At 33.6% G+C, this 19,113-nt stretch overlaps 1 protein-coding gene across 3 annotated transcripts in view; it reads right to left on the bottom strand.

Annotated features, from left to right (window-relative positions):
- Positions 1-1,584: 1,584 nt before the first annotated feature.
- Positions 1,585-19,113, bottom strand: part of LOC134256518 (protein prenyltransferase alpha subunit repeat-containing protein 1-B-like) — a 48,444-nt gene continuing 30,915 nt past the window's right edge. For all 3 annotated transcript variants that reach the window (XM_062739170.1, XM_062739171.1, XM_062739172.1), the window contains exons 4-7: positions 12,788-12,892; positions 10,525-10,831; positions 6,517-6,743; positions 1,585-2,345 (exon numbers count right to left, since the gene is read on the bottom strand). In XM_062739170.1, the coding sequence (XP_062595154.1) occupies positions 2,105-2,345; positions 6,517-6,743; positions 10,525-10,831; positions 12,788-12,892 (880 nt within the window). In that variant the 3' untranslated portion in view covers positions 1,585-2,104. The remainder of the gene's footprint in view (positions 2,346-6,516; positions 6,744-10,524; positions 10,832-12,787; positions 12,893-19,113) is intronic.

Genomic DNA, 19,113 nt, shown 5'->3' with positions numbered 1-19,113 from the left:
TTTGATGAATGCAAATATCATGAAGGCTTGACCTTAACTTCAAAACAAACAGCTGTTGCAGACAAAGGTTTTCATTAATCTCAAAGTGACAGATAAAGAAAAGCCTGCTAAATTTTCTACAGCATGCTAGATAATTAATCCCTAGAGATTAACTGTACTTCTCTCATCATTTCCTCTAAAGTTACAATAAGAACTTTTTCAGTATTAATGATAGAATGGGGTTTTTATCCAACTACCTTAAAAATTAATAATATTCTTGAATTTACATAAAGAAAAAAAAGTAAAAATAAAAAAAATATATCTTCTTTAATCTATTTCTTGTTTTTAGAATTCCATGAAATCATAACTCATTGCGTAGGGTATTTTAACAAAAATAAAGTACCGTATAATCCCTATTAACTGCCCCTACCCCTATAAGTGCCCCTCTAGGTCTTTTTTAATTGTTAGGAAATAAGGGACCATTGTACAGAGATTAAAATCATCGAGAATCGTATCAAAAGTCTGCCAAGATTTGAAGAAAGTGAATATGAAACTTTCTATAATCTAATTTCTTGGTGGAAAATGAATCATTTAGCATAATATGGATGGATTATCTTCACTTAAAATAAAGTTAGACATATTTCAGTGTTTCTTTGAATTTATTTATTTTTCAAAAGATTTTTTGAAATTAAAATATGACATTAAATTTTAGGAAGAGAATACCAAAATAACCGCCCCCTTTCCCAATTTTCTAAGTGCCCGGGGCGGTTAATAGGGATTATACGGTATAAACATTTATATCCACATTACAGCTGAGTGCTCATAGCATTTCAAATTAACTTAACTTCAAAACAAACTTCATTTGCAGACAGAGGTGGTAATTAATCCCAATGTGACAGATAAAGATAATGCTTTGGATTTTCTTCAGGAGGAAAGCTAATTAATCCCAAGGGACTCAAAGCAGCATTCAGTTTACAATGGGAAAATTTTCAGCAGTTATCTCTCTTTGCCAATGCATTCTTATATAAAGTTAAGGAATCTTCTCCATCACCCCAGCTCCAAACCAGGGGACATAGAGAAACAGAATTAGCATCAAAATATGTCTTTCTGCCTTTTGAACTACCATACCAAATTTGATCTTAATTGGGCAACCATAAAAGAAATTATTAAGAAAAAACAGAAAATTTGTGGTCGGAAGAATGACAGACGGACAGACAGACAGAGTAATTACTATAGGCACCCGCAAATCCTTGCGGAGCCCTAATTAACAAGGAATCAAATGACTTTTGCTATCAATAGAATATGATTCAATCACAATCCTCACAATAGTTTTTTCTCGTTTTCTATAATTACTTTGATTTTAGTAAATTTCTTTAATTGCCTTCATATGTCATTGCTAACCACACACCCACTTGTCATTATTGCCAATCTAGACAACATAGTAAAAATCTCCCTACATGATCAATAGAACCCTGCGGTCTACCCTAACACCATAATCTTTGACCAATTGAACATGATTTCACAGTTTTAAACACTCTTTTTTCATTGCAACAAAAGAAGTTTGGTTTATGTCATGGGATAAAAAAGACTTTTGAAGACAAAAAATTCAAGAGGTATGTTCCTTTATAAAGTAAAATTAGTTCAACAGTTGTATATAAGCTGAAAATTTTCAAAATTTTATAAGTGCAGGGACTCAGTTAGTACAGTTACATCTGAAACAATGACCTCTATGTCCCACAGCTCAATTAAAACAAGTAAGTACAGCTCCTTAGAAATTTGACAAACTTTCAGGAGGAGTAGCATTTTTCAAAAAGTCTTTACATATATTTCAAATATCAGAAACTATGGCAACAAGATTGTTGAATTTTAAATTCCATCAACTGATTGTATATATCTTGGTATTCTTTACTTGTAAACAAAATCTGACTGCATGAATTTGGTCTTACACGAGGAAGGAGTGGCATTTTGAACATTAACTGAGGGACTACAAGAGGTAAACAAATGACAAAATGCTGTGATATATCATAGGTTTACATCACTGTTCTTCATTATTTTAAAGATAACAAAATTAAATGAATAATCAAATAAATTAGATAAAAAGTGAATTATTAAAATAAGTAAATATTCATCTCCTGCAGTAGGTCTGAATCCAGTCCAGGTATTTCTGAGCTAACTGTTGGTTGTATTTGTCTCGACCTAGGAGGTCAGTGGTCGACACTGTATCCACTTCATTTATCAGCAAGACTTGTCTCTCATTTTCAAATTTGGTTTTCTTTTGTTGATTTTCCAGTAACTGGTCACTGAGTTGATTGGGTTCCTTAAAACCTTTGTCACATGACTCACATAAAGCTTGAAATACATACCTCCTGAAAGATAAAGAAGCAGAGTTTAAACAGGTACTTGGTCAAAACAAAGTAGTTTTACATTTTTTTAGTAATTGGCCACAACTTTCTTTTCCTCAGTTCGAAGTTAAGGTATGAGGCTAAAAGAAACAATCATTGTATGTATGTTAAAAGTTTTCTTAAGTATTTACAGCACAATAAAAATTCAACTTCTTTCTCTTGATTTGCAGCAGACTTGATCAAATAAAGTTTAACTCTTTTTCAGAATTTTAAAGACATAGCTATTTATTAAATAAAATTTTCTTAGACTACTGGTAAAATAAAATCCCATAGTGGCAAAGTCTAATCTGGATATCTATGAATGACTTTCACCTACAATCTATCCCTGACCTTCACATTATATTGAAATTCATAGTATAACTTTATCAATGAGCCACACCATATGAGCATATTTACAACAGAAATCTTAATCACAGGCACATTGACCAAAAAGCATATCCTTATGCCCTGTTCACACGGAGAGTTTAATTCGAATTAAACGTAAAGTTACTGCGAATTAGCTTGGCTTAGCGTTCACACGGAGAATTTAATGCGAATTAGTTTACTGCGCATTAAATTACCCCGTATTAGCTCTGTATGAACTCTAAGCGAAGCTACTTCGAATTAAATTCTGACGTATGCGTAATGGCAAAATTAAGTCAAATGCCACTTGTCGGTGGTCAGCTATAGGTACTTGTGCTATTTTTGAGTAAAAACTCTGGAAAATTTTGTGAATCATTAAACTAGAACTGTCCAAATGGGACAAAATACCCCCCGCTGGGTTTTTCAGAAGTGCTAAATCATGAATATTTTATGGATCTAAGAGAAGAGAGAAATGCTAAAACATTTTTAGTGCAAATATAATTGCTCATTATATTTTTTATAAATGAAACGAAGGCGCAGCCTAATAAAAATCAAAGGCCTGAAGGGTCACAATAGCACCGCGCTTTAGATATGGTAGTGATACTGTAAAATTATTGGATTTCAAAGCATGTTTAAAAGTATGCATATGTCTACAGATTATATACTGTAGATCACTTAATTTTCGCGACACCTTATTTTCACGAGATAGTCATTGACTCTTGATTAGCGAGACAAAACTTTCACGTATTGTGGTTATTGCTCTATATAATCTTAAAGGAATACTATTATAAGCGAGAATTAAATTTTCGCGAGCACACTCTCATGTAATTACGCGAAAATAAAGTCCTCGCGAATAAAAAGTGATTAACAGTAGCTTAGTTGTATATCTAGATAAAATACCCTGATTTAAGCATTTATGAAATAAAAGCATTCAACTCATTAATCCGAGATTCCTCTGACTCTAACCCCTGCTTTTATATTGTGACTTGTGCAGGTGTTAGTAAATAGGTCCCTGGTGCTAAATTTGAAAGTAATTCCAATTTTTGGGGATTTAAATTACTTTTCCTCTCTCTTAGGCCTAATTAATTTAATTAACTAGTGCAATGTGTTCTAAATGTACAGTAAGAGTTACACTGTCTTCGATCACTTTATTATATGTAATAAAAGTTGTTTTCCAAGACTCCTTGACATGTACATAAATATTTTTATCTCTTTCTCTTTGTTCAATTTGTTCCTGCTGGTCCTCATAAAAATCTTGTTCTATCTGAAGCCATTTTAAAATTTTGATTTGTCAAAACAATCCCAGTTAATTGTTTACATCTGCACTGATAATTTACTGGCCTACTGCACATAGCCATTGGCATTGTTTACGTAGATCAAGCTTGGGTTGTAACTGGAAGTTAAAAGTACAACCTTATTTACAAACCAAATCCGGAAATCCGGGATTCGGGCGATAAGCATGACCCGCTGTGTCATAAAAAATAATCAGGTTAAGGGTCGAAAAGTAACCCGATGAAAGTGGGTGAGTTGGCAACTATGTATAGGACTGTTGAAATTGTATGATTTTCAAGCAATTTATGGAATAAACGCAAAAATTGGCATGTATATCCCTACGCCAGATACATGAAGGTCTTGGTTCGAGTACTATATTATTTGGAGCATGAAGAAAGTGGTGAACAGTCAGAGATTTCCTCATTGCTAGATGAGCGACAAACTAAAGCTCAACGCCATAAAAATAGACTAAATATATGGACCAGACACGAATTATGAACTTTTTCTGTCAGTGACCTTGAACTTGCATAAATGACCTTGGTTCAATGTCATGACACAAACTCAGGTCATAAGCAATGTTTGCGTGAAGTAGTAGATACAAGTTTTTCCATAATAAAGCAAGATATGGACCAGACACAAAATATAAAATTTTTCTTCCAGTGACCTTGAACTTCCCCAAATGACCTTGGTTCAAGGTCATGACACACTCTTAGGTCATGTACAATCTTTGTGTGAAATGAGAACCTACCATGTTTATCCATAAGAAAGATATGGACTGGACACAAATTATGAAATTTTTCTTCCAGTGACCTTGAACTTATCAAATGACCTTGGGTCAAAATCATGACACACCCTTAGGTTATAAGCAATCTTTGAGTGAAATTAGAACCTACCAAGTTTATCCATAAGAAAGATACGGAACGGACACGATTTATGAAATTTTTCTTCCAGTGACCTTGAACTTCCCCAAATGACCTTGGTTCAAGGTCATGACACACCCTTAGGTTATAAGCGATCTTTGTATGAAATTAGAACCTACCAAGTTTATCCATAAGAAAGATATGGACCGCATACAAATTATGAAATTTTTCTTCCAGTGACCTTGAACTTCTCCAAATGTCCTTTGTTCAAGGTCATGACACACCCTTAGGTCATGTGCAATCTTTGTGTAAAATGAGAACCTACCAAGTTTATCCATAAGAGAGATATGGACTGGACACAAATTATGAAATTTTTCTTCCAGTGACCTTGAACTTATCAAATGACCTTGGGTCAAAATCATGACACACCCTTAGGTTATAAGCAATCTTTGTGTGAAATGAGAACCTACCAAGTTTATCAATAAGAAAGATATGGAACGGACACGATTTATGAAATTTTTCTTCCAGTGACCTTGAACTTCCCCAAATGACCTTGGGTTAAGGTCATGACACACCCTTAGGTCATGTGCAATCTTTATGTGAAATTAGAACCTACCAAGTTTATCCATAAGAAAGATATGGACCGGACACGAATTATGAAATTTTTCTTCCAGTGACCTTGAACTTCCTCAAATGACCTTGGGTCAAGGTCATGACACACCCTTAGGTCATGTGCAATCTTTGTGTAGAGTAGTAGATTCTAATGTTCCTCCGTAAGAAAGATATGGACCGGACACGTTTGCACAGACAGATGGACAGACAGCTGGACGGACGGATGGACAAATGGACAGACGGACAGACAGACAAGGTGATTGCTATATACCCCCCCAAACTTCGTTTGCGGGGGTTATAAATATGTAACATTATACAGACACTTTGCCATTATGTCAAAGGGATCTGCTTCTGCATAAGGTGACGTGATTTGCAAATGACGTCATAATAAACGTGCTGACGCCGGGCTGCAGAAGTAAAATTTTAATTCACATTAGTTTACTTTGCATTAGCTGTAGTGTGAATGCAATTTCATTCGCATTAGTTTGATTCACATTAGTTTACTTCGCATTAATTTACTGTGAATTAAATTCTCCGTGTGAACAGAGCATTAATATTTAAAGGGGGTGGGGTAGTCAATTACTGATTTGAATATCTTCATTCAGTAAATTTCATGCAGTTCCCCACTTTACATCCAAGAAGTTGGTTTACAATGACTAACAGTACTGGCATAAAATTCAGTAGCCCTTTTCATAAGATTTTCAAATGACCTACTTTTATGTCAGACTTGTGATTGTAACGTCAGATTTCAAACTCTTTTTTTCACCATCAGTTGCATTCGATATTTTTTGTCAATAAATGGGCTGACAAGTTGAAAACCAAGCGTCACCCTTATTTTCATCCAATTTTTAAAGGATTAATAAGCATATTGAGATCGTTGCTAGGGACATAGTTTGTTGCAAGTAAAATCTTTTAAAAAGTTCAATATTCTATGCATGCATTCATGAAAAGCACTTAAAATTTGTGATGTTGTAAGAGATTCTTAAGTTAAAATCTAATGCAAAAACTGATTTTTGTGAAAAGAGCTACTGAACTTAATTCTACATTACCTATGGTACCAAAGTGCTTCATGACCTGGATAACATTTAATTAGATCTGAGATCAGGTGCATTTCCTTTTGAATAGTGTTCCTGTAATTCAGTAAGTATTGTTCAGATAGTTTCTCTGCCTGTTGGGATAAACACTTCAGTAAGAATTGTCTGTAATGTAATCCACTGTGATCTGAGACATGTTTCTTTATCCAATCTTCTGTTGAATGAAGCTCACCACAGACAACCTGTAAAGGAAAACAATCCAGTCATATCATTCTCACTGAGAGAATCCAGCTATCTGTCCAAAATCTCTTCCAAATTAAAACATGTTTATGATCTGTCATCTTTTGTACATGTATTAATGGGATGAATTCTACGAGTCCAATATTTGACATAACCAGCTCATTTCGTTGATATAAACATTTTACCTACTTTTGTGCACCAGAATTTTTTTTCATATGTGCATTAACTGTAACAATAAACTTTCATATGCTTTATGATATTTGGCCTCATAACTTTGAAGTTTGATGTGGTTTTAAGAAAGTTTTCTCTTGGTCTTAGACCCCAAAAATGGGAGATAACAATTCTCTGAAGAATGGACAGTTTGGGCATTATTGTGCCCTAAAAAATTAATGTTCTTAAAAAGTTATGAAATTGAGTAGATGAATAGTACAATTCTCTGTCATCCTTGGACTTTCAGTGAGGTGTGGCATTCTCAAAGCTACATAATAAACATCTCTCAAATTCTCATTGGTTAAGAAATCACTAACATCAGCAACTTTAAGTTGTTTTTCAAACTGATGAGATAACTAAGGTCAAGATCTAGTAAATGAAAGGGCCTACAGATTTGTCAAATTTAAGAAATAAATTCTTTTAATGAATTCAATGTATTCACCTGTGACGGTATGGAATCACGTGACATATTAGAGAGATCTATTCTTAGCAGGTCAACAAGAGGTTCATCCTATGTAAATGTACTCATCGAACAGATTCAAAATCACGATACTTTTAAGTAGAAAACATATAGCGCAAGGGTGTTCAACAAAGATATTTTCACACAATCTGTAAAAATATAATATACACATTATATTTTAATCTCGACTTTGAACAAACCTGCACTTGATGTTTAGGAAAGCTGTAAAGTGGGTACCTGTCACAAATTTCTTTTGATATTCATGAAAATCAAAGGACCCCATCTTCAAAACACAGCTTCGCATGTTGTCTATTGCAAGTATTTGATATTTTTAAACATTGGCGCAAATACTACAGACATAAGAGAATACGAGGGGTGATCAAAAAGTTCGCGAACTATCTCTATATCTACAAAACCACAATTCAGATTAGAAAAAAAATCGGTATACATGTAGCCATACACAAGTTCTATAAATAGCATATGCTGAATAATGCTTTACTCCTTGTTTGTGACGTCACAATATAAAAATGACCTCACTATGTAGGTCACTTGTGACGAAAAATGGTTTTTTCTGTCATACTCGTTCAAGAAGCGACTGTAAAATTTATGGTATATCTTAGAAATCACTTTGAAGTAGACTATAATAATTTGTACATAGTTTAATAAGACAACTGACTTCTTATAAATTCCATCAATGATTGGATTAATCGTTTTAGTGAAGGAAGGCAGATGGTTAAAAATGATACTTGTTATTTTGCCCAGTGGAAGCAAGTTTGAAAAGAGATGCGTTTTTAATAAAGCAATTAGCTATCAAAGACCTCCAATTTACACTTTGAAAAATAGCTGAATATTTCAACAATAATATAATTATTAAATACCTATGATATCATTTACTTCAGATTTTAAACATATTAGATCTGATAAAAAAGAGGCACCCATTCTCTATCCGCCTTGAATAAACGTCTCTCCCGAGGCAGAAATTTGAGTTTTGATGGTTGCCATGCTTATTTTTGGAAAGGATATTCTTATCCACCCATTCTGTTGCAGAGAATTGATCATTTCTGACAAATTAACTGTTCTTGTTATAAAAATTAACTTACATGGAAAGAAATATAAAACTCGGAAAAATCTCTTAGCTTTTGTGACAGAACGCAACGGAGGAGGTCACGTGACCGGCTATATCACGTGATTCGTGCATGAGCAGAACGATGACATGTGTGCATTAATATTGGAGAGGACTGATTTAAACTATAATCAACACTGAAACCAAATATTGTGTCATTTATGGAAGTTATTTAATTAGTTCGCGAACTTTTTGATCACCTCTCGTAATATAATTTACTTTATATGTTTTTTAATTAAAGTTTAAAATTTGACGAGTAACCAGGGACCACAGATAATGCCTTATTGAGACTTGTTCTATTTATCCCATGTATATTTCAACAGTGAATGAAAGGCTGTGTTAATTTCAGAGGCTTATAATGTAATGTCAAGAATGCCATGCCTTACATGAAGTCTGAGGATAACAGAGAATTTTGCTATGATAAATGGCTAAAAAAAATGTTTGAAGGAGGACAATTCTGGAAATAAGATATCATTAATTTAGTACATTTCAAAGTTTCATGCAAAAAAAAAACAAACTCAAAATGACTCATTTCTGTGCTTATTTTCCTTTAGAAAATAGTGTCTGTAGCTGTCACCAACTTCAATTTTTGGAAAAAGTGTGAAAAAATGCTATGAAAAACCACACATGTCAAAACCTTAATGGGCAATGCATGCACTGTATGATTTCTAAAAGAAAATTACGATGAAAATGGATATTTTCTGCATCTTTAAAGGAAAATACCAGAAAATGCACAAGTTAACGTCATAATTATCACTTAAGAGGTCACAGTTGAAAAAGGATTTGTATGTTTTTACTGCATAGAATTTCAATGATTCAGAAAGGATAATTTTAATTTATACAGTTAAGTTACTTCTAAATTTTAGAAAAATACAGGGTCAAATTTGTATTGAAACCATACCTTGTTCTTTGCAATTTTTTTTTCTTATAGCTTCCTTCCCCTTCCTACTTTTGGCTTCATGTCAGAATTTTTATGCCCCCAGATTGGAAAATACTGGGGTATATTGTTTTTGTCCTGTCTGTCTGTTTTCAACTTTAACCTTTTAAACTAGCCTATAACTTTTGAGTGGATAGGGCTACGACTAATATTCACAGGTGTATTCCTTGTGACAAGACCTTTCTTTTGGTACCACCAAATTTGACCTTGGAGTTTGACCCACTTTTATCAAAAATTTCTGAACATTAACAATAGCCATAACTTCTGAATAGTTGGTGCTAGGGCTTTCAATCATACTTGACATGTATATTCATTGTGACAAAACCTTTCATTGGGTTTAAAAATATTTGACCTTTTGACCTTCACCTTATGGTTTGGCCTACTTTAAAAAAAACTTTAATCTTGACCATTATGTTTGACACACTTGGTAAAAACTTAAACCTTGGCCATAACTTTTGACCATTAGGAACTAGGGCTCACAAATTTAACCAGTGTATTTCTTGTGATAAGAACTTCCTTTGGATACCAACAATTTGACCTTTTGACCTTGACCTTAGAGTTTGACCCACTTATAAAACTTTCACCTTGACAATAACTTTTGAACTGTTACTTGGAAAAAACTTAAACCTTGGCCATAACTTTTGAACATTAGGAACTAGGGCTCTCAAATTTAACCAGTGTATTTCTTGTGATAAGACCTTCCTTTGGATACCAACAATTTGACCTTTTGACCTTGACCTTAGAGTTTGACCCACTTAAAAAACTTTCACCTTGACCATAACTTTTGAACCGTTCACACTAGGGCTTTTGTATTTCAGAGGTGTGTTCCTTGTGAGAAGACCTTTGGGTACCAACAGTTTTGACCTTTCAGCCTCGACATGTTTAAACCCCACCATCTTCACATTGATTAAGACAATATTTTCTGTTTCAGGGTACATTATGTCATTCCAAACATTAGATTGCAAAATAACTTGGGCAGATAATACATATCCATTCCACTAGCAACCAAGATTTAACACATTTTTTTTAATTTGCAAAAGCAACTTTTCTTACCTGTAAAGAACAATTTAAACAATGCTGCAACACCCAGATTGCATGACTCCAAGCATTGTAATTACATGGATGGTTATCTGCAGCAATTTTACATATACTCAGTTCTCTTCTAATTTGTTCACTGTAATCAGGTTGATTAATGAGTTCAGGGCCATTCTCTTCACATAGTCCATTGAGTGAAGCATCCATATTTACATCAATGGCATCCATATTTACAAATTTATCACAAGCATTGCTTCCTGTGCTAGCATTACTACCTACGCTTGAGGCCAAATAGTTGTCTACAAATCTATGAAGTAACCACTTTCTGTGAAAAGGAAAACAAAAAATTATGCTGATTATATCACAAAAATTTTAAACATGCCTGAATGGTTGTTAAGTGACATAAAATAGATTAATATGTTAACTAGTTGGAAAAATATAATTAATTTAACCATCAACGGAAAATTAAAACAATAAAAAGATTATGCATTCCTTAGGGACAAAAAAGATTAAATATTTCCTTTACATAGACATGGCATTAAATAAGCACCAGTGCCCGACAAAAATTTAAAGATTGTTCCACAAAATTGGTTCAGTTGTAGATTTGGTGGACTGGGTATGGACCCCAAGACACTGGATGACTTCCAGGCAATAGTTAATCACTGTAAAACAGGAAGAGTGCTTCTACTGAAACCTCAAGGACCACTACTGGTAATCACCAGCTTCATTATCTGGGCAATAAAGGTGCACAGTCCACATCAAAATGTGGTTTTTGAGCAAGGTCATTTAAGGTCTTGTCATGATACCAAGACATTTGTCAATCCCACTGCATTGGAAAAGATGACATATTAGATAAACTAGTACAAAAGGGGAAAACGTTCGATTTACAATTTGGAATAAAAACTTCTGCGTTAGCAGTTTCATTAAGAGTATACCTTGCAGCTCCAGTGGTGACTATACAATCATATATTCACGCCCTGATTATTTTTGCATCCTGATCAATACCCCATTATGTTGAAAACAGTTCACAAACAAGAGGCCCATGGGCCACATCGCTCACCTGAGCACTGTGGCTAAGAAAAAGTAGAATTGGTTTATTATTGAAAAGTTTAAATCCAAAAGTAGTCCAATGACCAATTATGTCTTTGTTATTCTTGAGAAGAAGATTTTTAAAGAATTTTACTATATTATAGTTCTATGTAAAACTTTGGTCGGCCATTGTGGCCCCGCCCTACCCCTGGGGGTCATGATTTGAACAAACTTGAGTCTACACTACCTGAGGATGCTTCCATATAAATATGAACAATTATGGCTTTGCTATTCTTGAGAAGAAGATTTTTAAAGAATCCTACTATATATTTCTATGTAAAACTTTGGTTGGCATTTTGGCCCTGTCCTATCTTGGGGGTGATAATTTGAATAAACTTGAATCTACACTACCTGAGGATGCTTCCATATAAATATCATCAATTATGGCTTTGTTATTCTTGAGAAGAAGATTTTAAAAGAATTTTACTATATATTTCTATGTAAAACTTTGGTCGGCCATTGTGGCCCCGCCCTACCCCCGGGGGTCATGATTTGAACAAACTTGAATCTACGCTACCTGAGGATGCTTCCATATAAATATGATCAATTATGGCTTTGTCATTCTTGAGAAGATGATTTTTAAAGAATTTTATTATATATTTCTATGTAAAACTTTGGTCGGCCATTGTGGCCCCGCCCTACCCTCGGGGGTCATGATTTGAACAAACTTGAATCTACGCTACCTGAGGATGCTTCCATATAAATATCATCAATTATGGCTTTGCTATTCTTGAGAAGAAGATTTTTAAAGAATTTTACTATATATTTCTATGTAAAACTTTGGTCGGCCATTTTGGCCCCGCCCTACCCCCGGGGGTCATGATTTGAACAAACTTGAATCTACACTACCTGAGGATGTTTCCATATAAGTTTCATCTTTCCTGGCACAGTGGTTCTTGAGAAGAAGATTTTTAAAACATACCACCAAATTTTCATTAATTCCCAATTATCTCCCCTTGAATGAGGGCGTGGCCCTTCATTTGAACAAACTTGAATCCCCTTCACCCAAGGATGTTTTGTGACAAGTTTGGTTGAAATTGGCCCAGCTGTTCTTGAGAAGAAGTCAAAAATGTGAAAAGTTTACAGACGGACAGACAGACAGACAGACGGACGACGGACAAAATGTGATCAGAAAAGCTCACTTGAGCTTTCAGCTCAGTTGAGCTAAAAACAGCTTCAAATTTGAGTTTACCTGTGAGAAAATGTTTCTGGGCTCTTTGGATGCTTCTTCAGAATAAGAGCTCCAAACTTTAGATCCTCTGTGACAGAAAGTTCTGCATTATCTACCAGCTCCTTCCTTTAAAATAACATTAAGTTGTATTGATATTGGAATGTAACAGTTGTTTGTTTTAATGTAACAGGTAACAGCAAATGCAGAAAACCACCCAATCTTCTGCCCCAGTAGCAAGCAGGGAAAACTCAAGCAGAAAATGTTTCAAAAGTCCAAATGAAAAATTCTTGACCTCCAAATCCTCTTTGAACACAAAACAGCATGGTAGCTAGATCAAAGCAATTTTGAAGAAAGAAATTCAACAGAATCTTGATATTAAGGAATTCTCAAGATAGTGAAATAATCCACATCTGATTCAGATGAAATTGATGAGAAACCTCAAGAATATATTTATACCTAGAATCTACAACTGCTATATAAACACTGCATAATCATCGGGTTGTTAAATCCTTGGATCAATATACAAAAGAGTGAAAGAGCAGGGAATTGCTAAGTGTTTTAATATTCTGACATTTTCATTTTATTTTAGTCAAAATACTTGTAAAATATAAATTAGTGATTTAAAAAAATAAGAGGCCTATGGGCCTTATAGGTCACCTGAGTATCATGTAACAAGTTTCCAACAATTTAATTTGGTTCGTATTTTAAACCAAAGGCCATGAAATTCACAATTTTGAAAAAGGCACCATTGTTTATCATAACTATACACTTAGCATGCTTACTTTGGTTATTTAATACCCAGAGGTAGATAAGAGTAACAAAGAGAAAATGCATTTCCACTTTATAACCACCAGCTGTGCACCCAATCCCACAGGAACCACTGACCATTTTGGAAGAGGCATCTTTCTTCATCATAAATATATACTGTAAACGTATTACATTTGGTTGTGTATTCTTTTTAGTGGCTTTCGCAGAACCCAGCAACCGCTAAATCAAGTACAACGCTAATTGTCTTGCACTTATACACATAATAAAGAAAATAAAGAAATGGGCTATATCAAATATATGCCAACTTATTCAAAAATAAATTTCCGCCAAATATTGCATATGCTTAATATAGTACATTTACAGTATACTTAGATCATTGGCATACTACCCAGAAGCAAAGGAAAAGATTATCAAAAAATTCATGCATTTTCACTATATAATCATCAGAGCCCCACCCTAACACCAGAACCCCTGACCAGGGGCCCTGAAATTCACAATTTTGGAAGAGACATTCTTGCTCATCATAACTATGTACATAGTTCAGGCCAAAATAAAATTATAGTTTGTTTGGAATTGCCGCCCGCCTCATTAAAATACCCCCCGCTCAAAAAATTTTATTGGCAAAATATTAACAATTTTTTTTTTTATCGTTTTTATCGTCTTACATTGTTTAGTACAAGTTAGTTCGTTCGTCGAAATAGCTTTTTAAAGTCGGGTTTGAGCTCACATTAATTTAACAACTCGGGTCAATAAAACACTGTCTTCATAGTATTTATGATATATAGCGATTATAGGTGGCGATTTGACAAAATAAATGCCGCCAAAATGTCAGACCATGTTGGAAACATTCAAGCTTTGTGTTGAAGAGCAGAACATTTACGCATCTCTATAAAAATAAAAGGTGAATGAAAAATTTAATGGAGTGATACATCGATACCTGGAAAGAGCTATTGTAATAGATTGCACATTGAACTTGATAAGTTAAGTCCGTCATGTTGAAAAAAAAAATGATTGTTCAGTTCCCACTTTAAAAATTACATGGATCAGAAACGTTTTATCCCAAATACTAAATGTTGTCTGTCAGTATGACAAGACTTTGAAATGTAATGTTAAAACTGATGCATGGTGAAAACTCGAGAACGTACCAAGCACCCCCTCCCGGTTTCCCACAAAACATCCCAACTATTCCGAAGAAATTTTGTGTGGTTCAAACTGTTTGCAAGCGTTGTCTTAACAAAGGGGTAAATTTCAAAGAGAAATACTACGAAATAGACTGATAAAAGTATTGTTTAATAAAGATTCTTAAAATAAACTAGAAGTTTGATGTTGAAATTTAACTATTAATAAATGAACAGATCTTAACATCTAAATGAGATTAATATTTGAGTATCGTTCTGTGTATATTTTTTTTTTCAAAATCGGACCAAATAATATTTAAAAAATAAAAGCAAGAGGATAATAAATGGAAATTACCACTGTTCATTGAGATTTTATTTTTTTTCTCATTTAGCTTCAATTTGTAAAAAAAAAAAAATAAAATCCCTCCCTCCCTCCTGGGTCTGAAAACCCCCAGGCGGCAATTCCAAACAAACATTTTTTTAAGGATGGCCTCATTGGTTTAATACACAGGAGGAGAGAAGAAGATTTTTAAAGAATTACTATATCACTATATAATCAATAGAGCCCCACCCTAACACCAGAACCCCTGACCCTGGCAGGGACCATGAAATTCACAATTTTTGTTCCCCTTCACCCATAGATGCTTTGAAAAAATTCATCTTCAGTTGGGCTCATTGTATTGTAATTTGTAACAAATCTCGTTATATTGCCACCATCGCTATAATGCCAAAACAGAAGCAGCACTATTATAACTTAAAATGTGAACACTTTAAAGGTTATAAGAGACAAATACCTGAACTTATTGAGTTACATATGGGAATAACTTTATCTGAGCTGATAAAATGAGACTGAAAATGTTATTTAGCTTTTCAATGCAAGATAGCGACAACACTTCTGATCAAAATTACTCAGTCGGGAAAATGAGCTTTGACTTACGTTGCTTATCTCCCTCAGCCTATGACGTCAGAAAGGCCCAGTCGCTGTTCAAGGCTATACAATGTTAACAAACTGTCATGTCATTTTGCAGCTTAATTTTAAGAATTACTGTGGAATCATTTTTATTTGTGGGGTTCAATGTTCGTGAGTAGCCAAAAATTTCCTGGTTCGTGGGGACGTAATTTCATTGGTAACAAGTTCCATTACGTTTTTTTTTCTCCAAAGTTAAAACAAAGAAGAATAACTCCGTCAATGTTGCTTATTTAAGTTATCTCTCTTGTGAAAACAAAAATGTACCGGCGGCTTACACCAGTAAATTACAGCCGTGATGTCACAGTAAATTATAATTATAAAGAATACCAGTGGTACGCGTAATATGTTTTTAAATCTCTAAATGAGAACGACGACGACAATGCCAAAATTGACGTGTTGGACTATAATGTAAACACTACTTAAATTTAACAGTTGTATTTACCATTTTATTACTTACTGTATATAGTTATCGATGTCTTTGATACTTAATTTTTTTTTGGTTTTGTGTCAAAAACCACATACAGGTTGTCTTCTTTATGTGCGATCACACGGACACAAGTATAACGGTTATTTTACGATTTAAAATAGTCTGTGTAATCGTAACTTTTAACAAATAATAAAACAAATGTTTGAATATATGTTCATGGGGATGTTAATTTGTGGGTCAGGGTTACCCACGAAAGCCACGAACATTGGTCCCTCACGAACAATAATGATTCCACAGTAACTATTATCATCATCATGACTGAAACCTTGTATAATCATACGATCTTCAAACAGGCTGGTATTTCTTTTTTATAATTTTCATCGCATATTTGCAAGATTTTAAGCATGTTTTATCAGTCAGTGATTATTTTCATTGTTTGACACTTTGATCAATTGAGAGAAAGGATAAAAGCGATCGAAAGAGAGAAAGATGGGAGACTGGGAATCAATTCACTTTTATATGCATGGGCATTTATTTACAACATTGTTTTTACAGTCCCTGAAACGTTCTACTTTCCCACCTGAACGGTGAACGAACACTGAAGGAACGGTGAACGAACGGTGAGTGAACAATGTGTGAATGGTGAACGCAACTTGGTGAACGATGTGTGAACGGTGAGTGAACACAGAACGCGAATGGAGCGCAAACACGAGGGCAAAGTGAACTGTGAACGAACGGTGAACGCAAAATGAACGATTTGTTCGGAATGTCTCTGATGTTTTCCTTACATAGGAATTATTCTATTTTATCAGGTGCTAAAATATAAATAAACAATAAATTGATAAATAAATAAAAAAATAATAAATAAAACATATGCTCAAAATTGTCCTGAGAGAGTAGATACATGCATATTAAGTAATTATTAATTTAAGTATCTTACAGCATTTCAATAACACTGTTTATATTGCCATTACGGTAATTGTTACCGAGCGCGAGTAGTATAACAAATAAAATCAATCTATTGATAAAATAAATATGCTCTTTTTACTAATAAAATAATTAGGATTTTAGAAGAGAAAGCTACAACTTATAGAATGAATTAATTATCACGTTTGAAACAACCATACAAATGCGATTCCGTGTAAAATAATGAAAAAAAAAAGAAGTACAAAGGTCTTCTAACTTATTGTATAAATACTCATATTTTAAAATTTTAATGCAATAATATTACATTATTTATGTGTCATTTTCATTCTTTATGATGATTTTTAAGCAAACTACTACATGTATCTGTAGACATTTTCCGGCCATGATTTATAATACTTGGCATTCCAAGATGATAAAAAAAGGGATTCATATTATTTTTAATAGATTATATTTTCAGAATTAAATAAAGTAATATGCTGACATAGTTTTTATTGAACATATGTGTGCGTGAGAGAGAGAGAGAGAGAGATTTTAGCCCCCCCCCCCCCTCCTTTCTCAGATATCGGTTGTATCAAATAAAAATTCTGATTATTTATTTTTCTAAATATTCCAGGATGTGAAAGTAATCATTTTTTTTTTTGAAAATTAAAAAATCCATTAGGCAGTCATCATTGGCTTTTATTTTCCTTCTTTAAGTTCACGCGGTTCACAAAGAGACCGGCATGTGCTTCTCCTGTCAATCAAAATAATTCGATACAGTGCAGGTTTGACAATCTCGTTACAACGAAGGCAAAGAATTACACAGTGTTTCCAAGAAGCTTTAACATTTTTCCTATCAATTCCAGATCTGATTTCCACATTACTGAAAGGAAAAAAATTAATAAAAAATATTGGGAATATATACTCAAAGTACTCGGAAGGATTAAGTATGAAATTGAATTTGAAAGATACTCCCTGCCAATTTAAAATACCACTGTCAGCACATGTATATTTTGAACTACTGTTGTTTAATGATTGTTTTGATGTTCCTTTTAAGACTGAAATTTTTGTGTTACAATACACATTAAATGTTAATTCAAATATAATTAAAATACTAAGTAAGTATTCAATTTATAATTAATTTAATTCGCTCTACAGATATTTAATTAACTGAATATCTGCGGTACTGTTTCTAAACTAGTTCTTATATGTTTTTGTGCATCATTTATAAATACGTGTTATACAAATAATTTTTTTTCAGTATATGTGCTCCAATTGGTAATTTAATAGACTTGTATTATTATTCATCGATTAATGATTTGTCGTCTCTTACATAACAACAAAATGCTGCCGTGCTTGAACTATTTGTACTACATTGCCCTTATTTAAATCTAAAATTTTAGGATCATTCTGCATACATGTAGGTACTTAAAGTGCTTATAACAACATGCGTTTAACAGAGAAGTTTAATGATATATGTAACAACTAATTCATAAAAACAAAAATATAAATATCGGAGATAATTCTTGCCATGAAATAATTATCCTTTAACCACGATATCTTAGTTATTAAATTAAAAACCTGTAAATCCTTACCATCAAAAAGATAAGTCCTTTCACTTCTGAGTTCCGAATGACAATAAAGACTGAATGATAAGTGAATGCTGAACGCAAGGTGAACGCAAAATAAACGGAACAAAGAGCGAACGTTGAACGTTTTGTGAACGGTGAACGCGAGCGCACGGTGAACACAAAACTGTGAACGGAGAGCGAACGGAGAATGAACGGTGAATGCATGCTGAACGAAGGGTGAACGAACGGTGAGCGAACTGAAAAATGGGAAAGTAGAACGTTTAAGGGACTGTATCATCAAGAGTCCAACGTGGTCAATGATTCAATTTTTCTGGACAATATAGACCTACTGAATGTGCTACCTGTATGATCATAGGTAAGGCCTGTGGCTTTTATGTTGTTGTTTTTTTTTAAATGTGAAGTTAAACATGAAATTTTTATTGTGTTAATGTTCTATTCAATTAATTTAATTCTAATTATTGACGTTTATTTATATTCAATTATTCATGTACAGACACTCTACCCCACCTCCTGTCTCTCACTCTGTCGGTATCAGTATGTATCAACATATGAAGTTTGATAAAAAA

Source organism: Saccostrea cucullata, unplaced genomic scaffold, assembly GCF_032062105.1.
Source record: "Saccostrea cucullata isolate Sc308-1 unplaced genomic scaffold, CSIRO_AGI_Scuc_v1 ctg90, whole genome shotgun sequence".
Taxonomy (NCBI): Eukaryota; Metazoa; Mollusca; class Bivalvia; order Ostreida; family Ostreidae; genus Saccostrea; species Saccostrea cuccullata.
The sequence above is the reverse complement of the archived record's forward strand: the minus strand, read 5'-3'. Positions and strand labels throughout refer to the sequence as shown.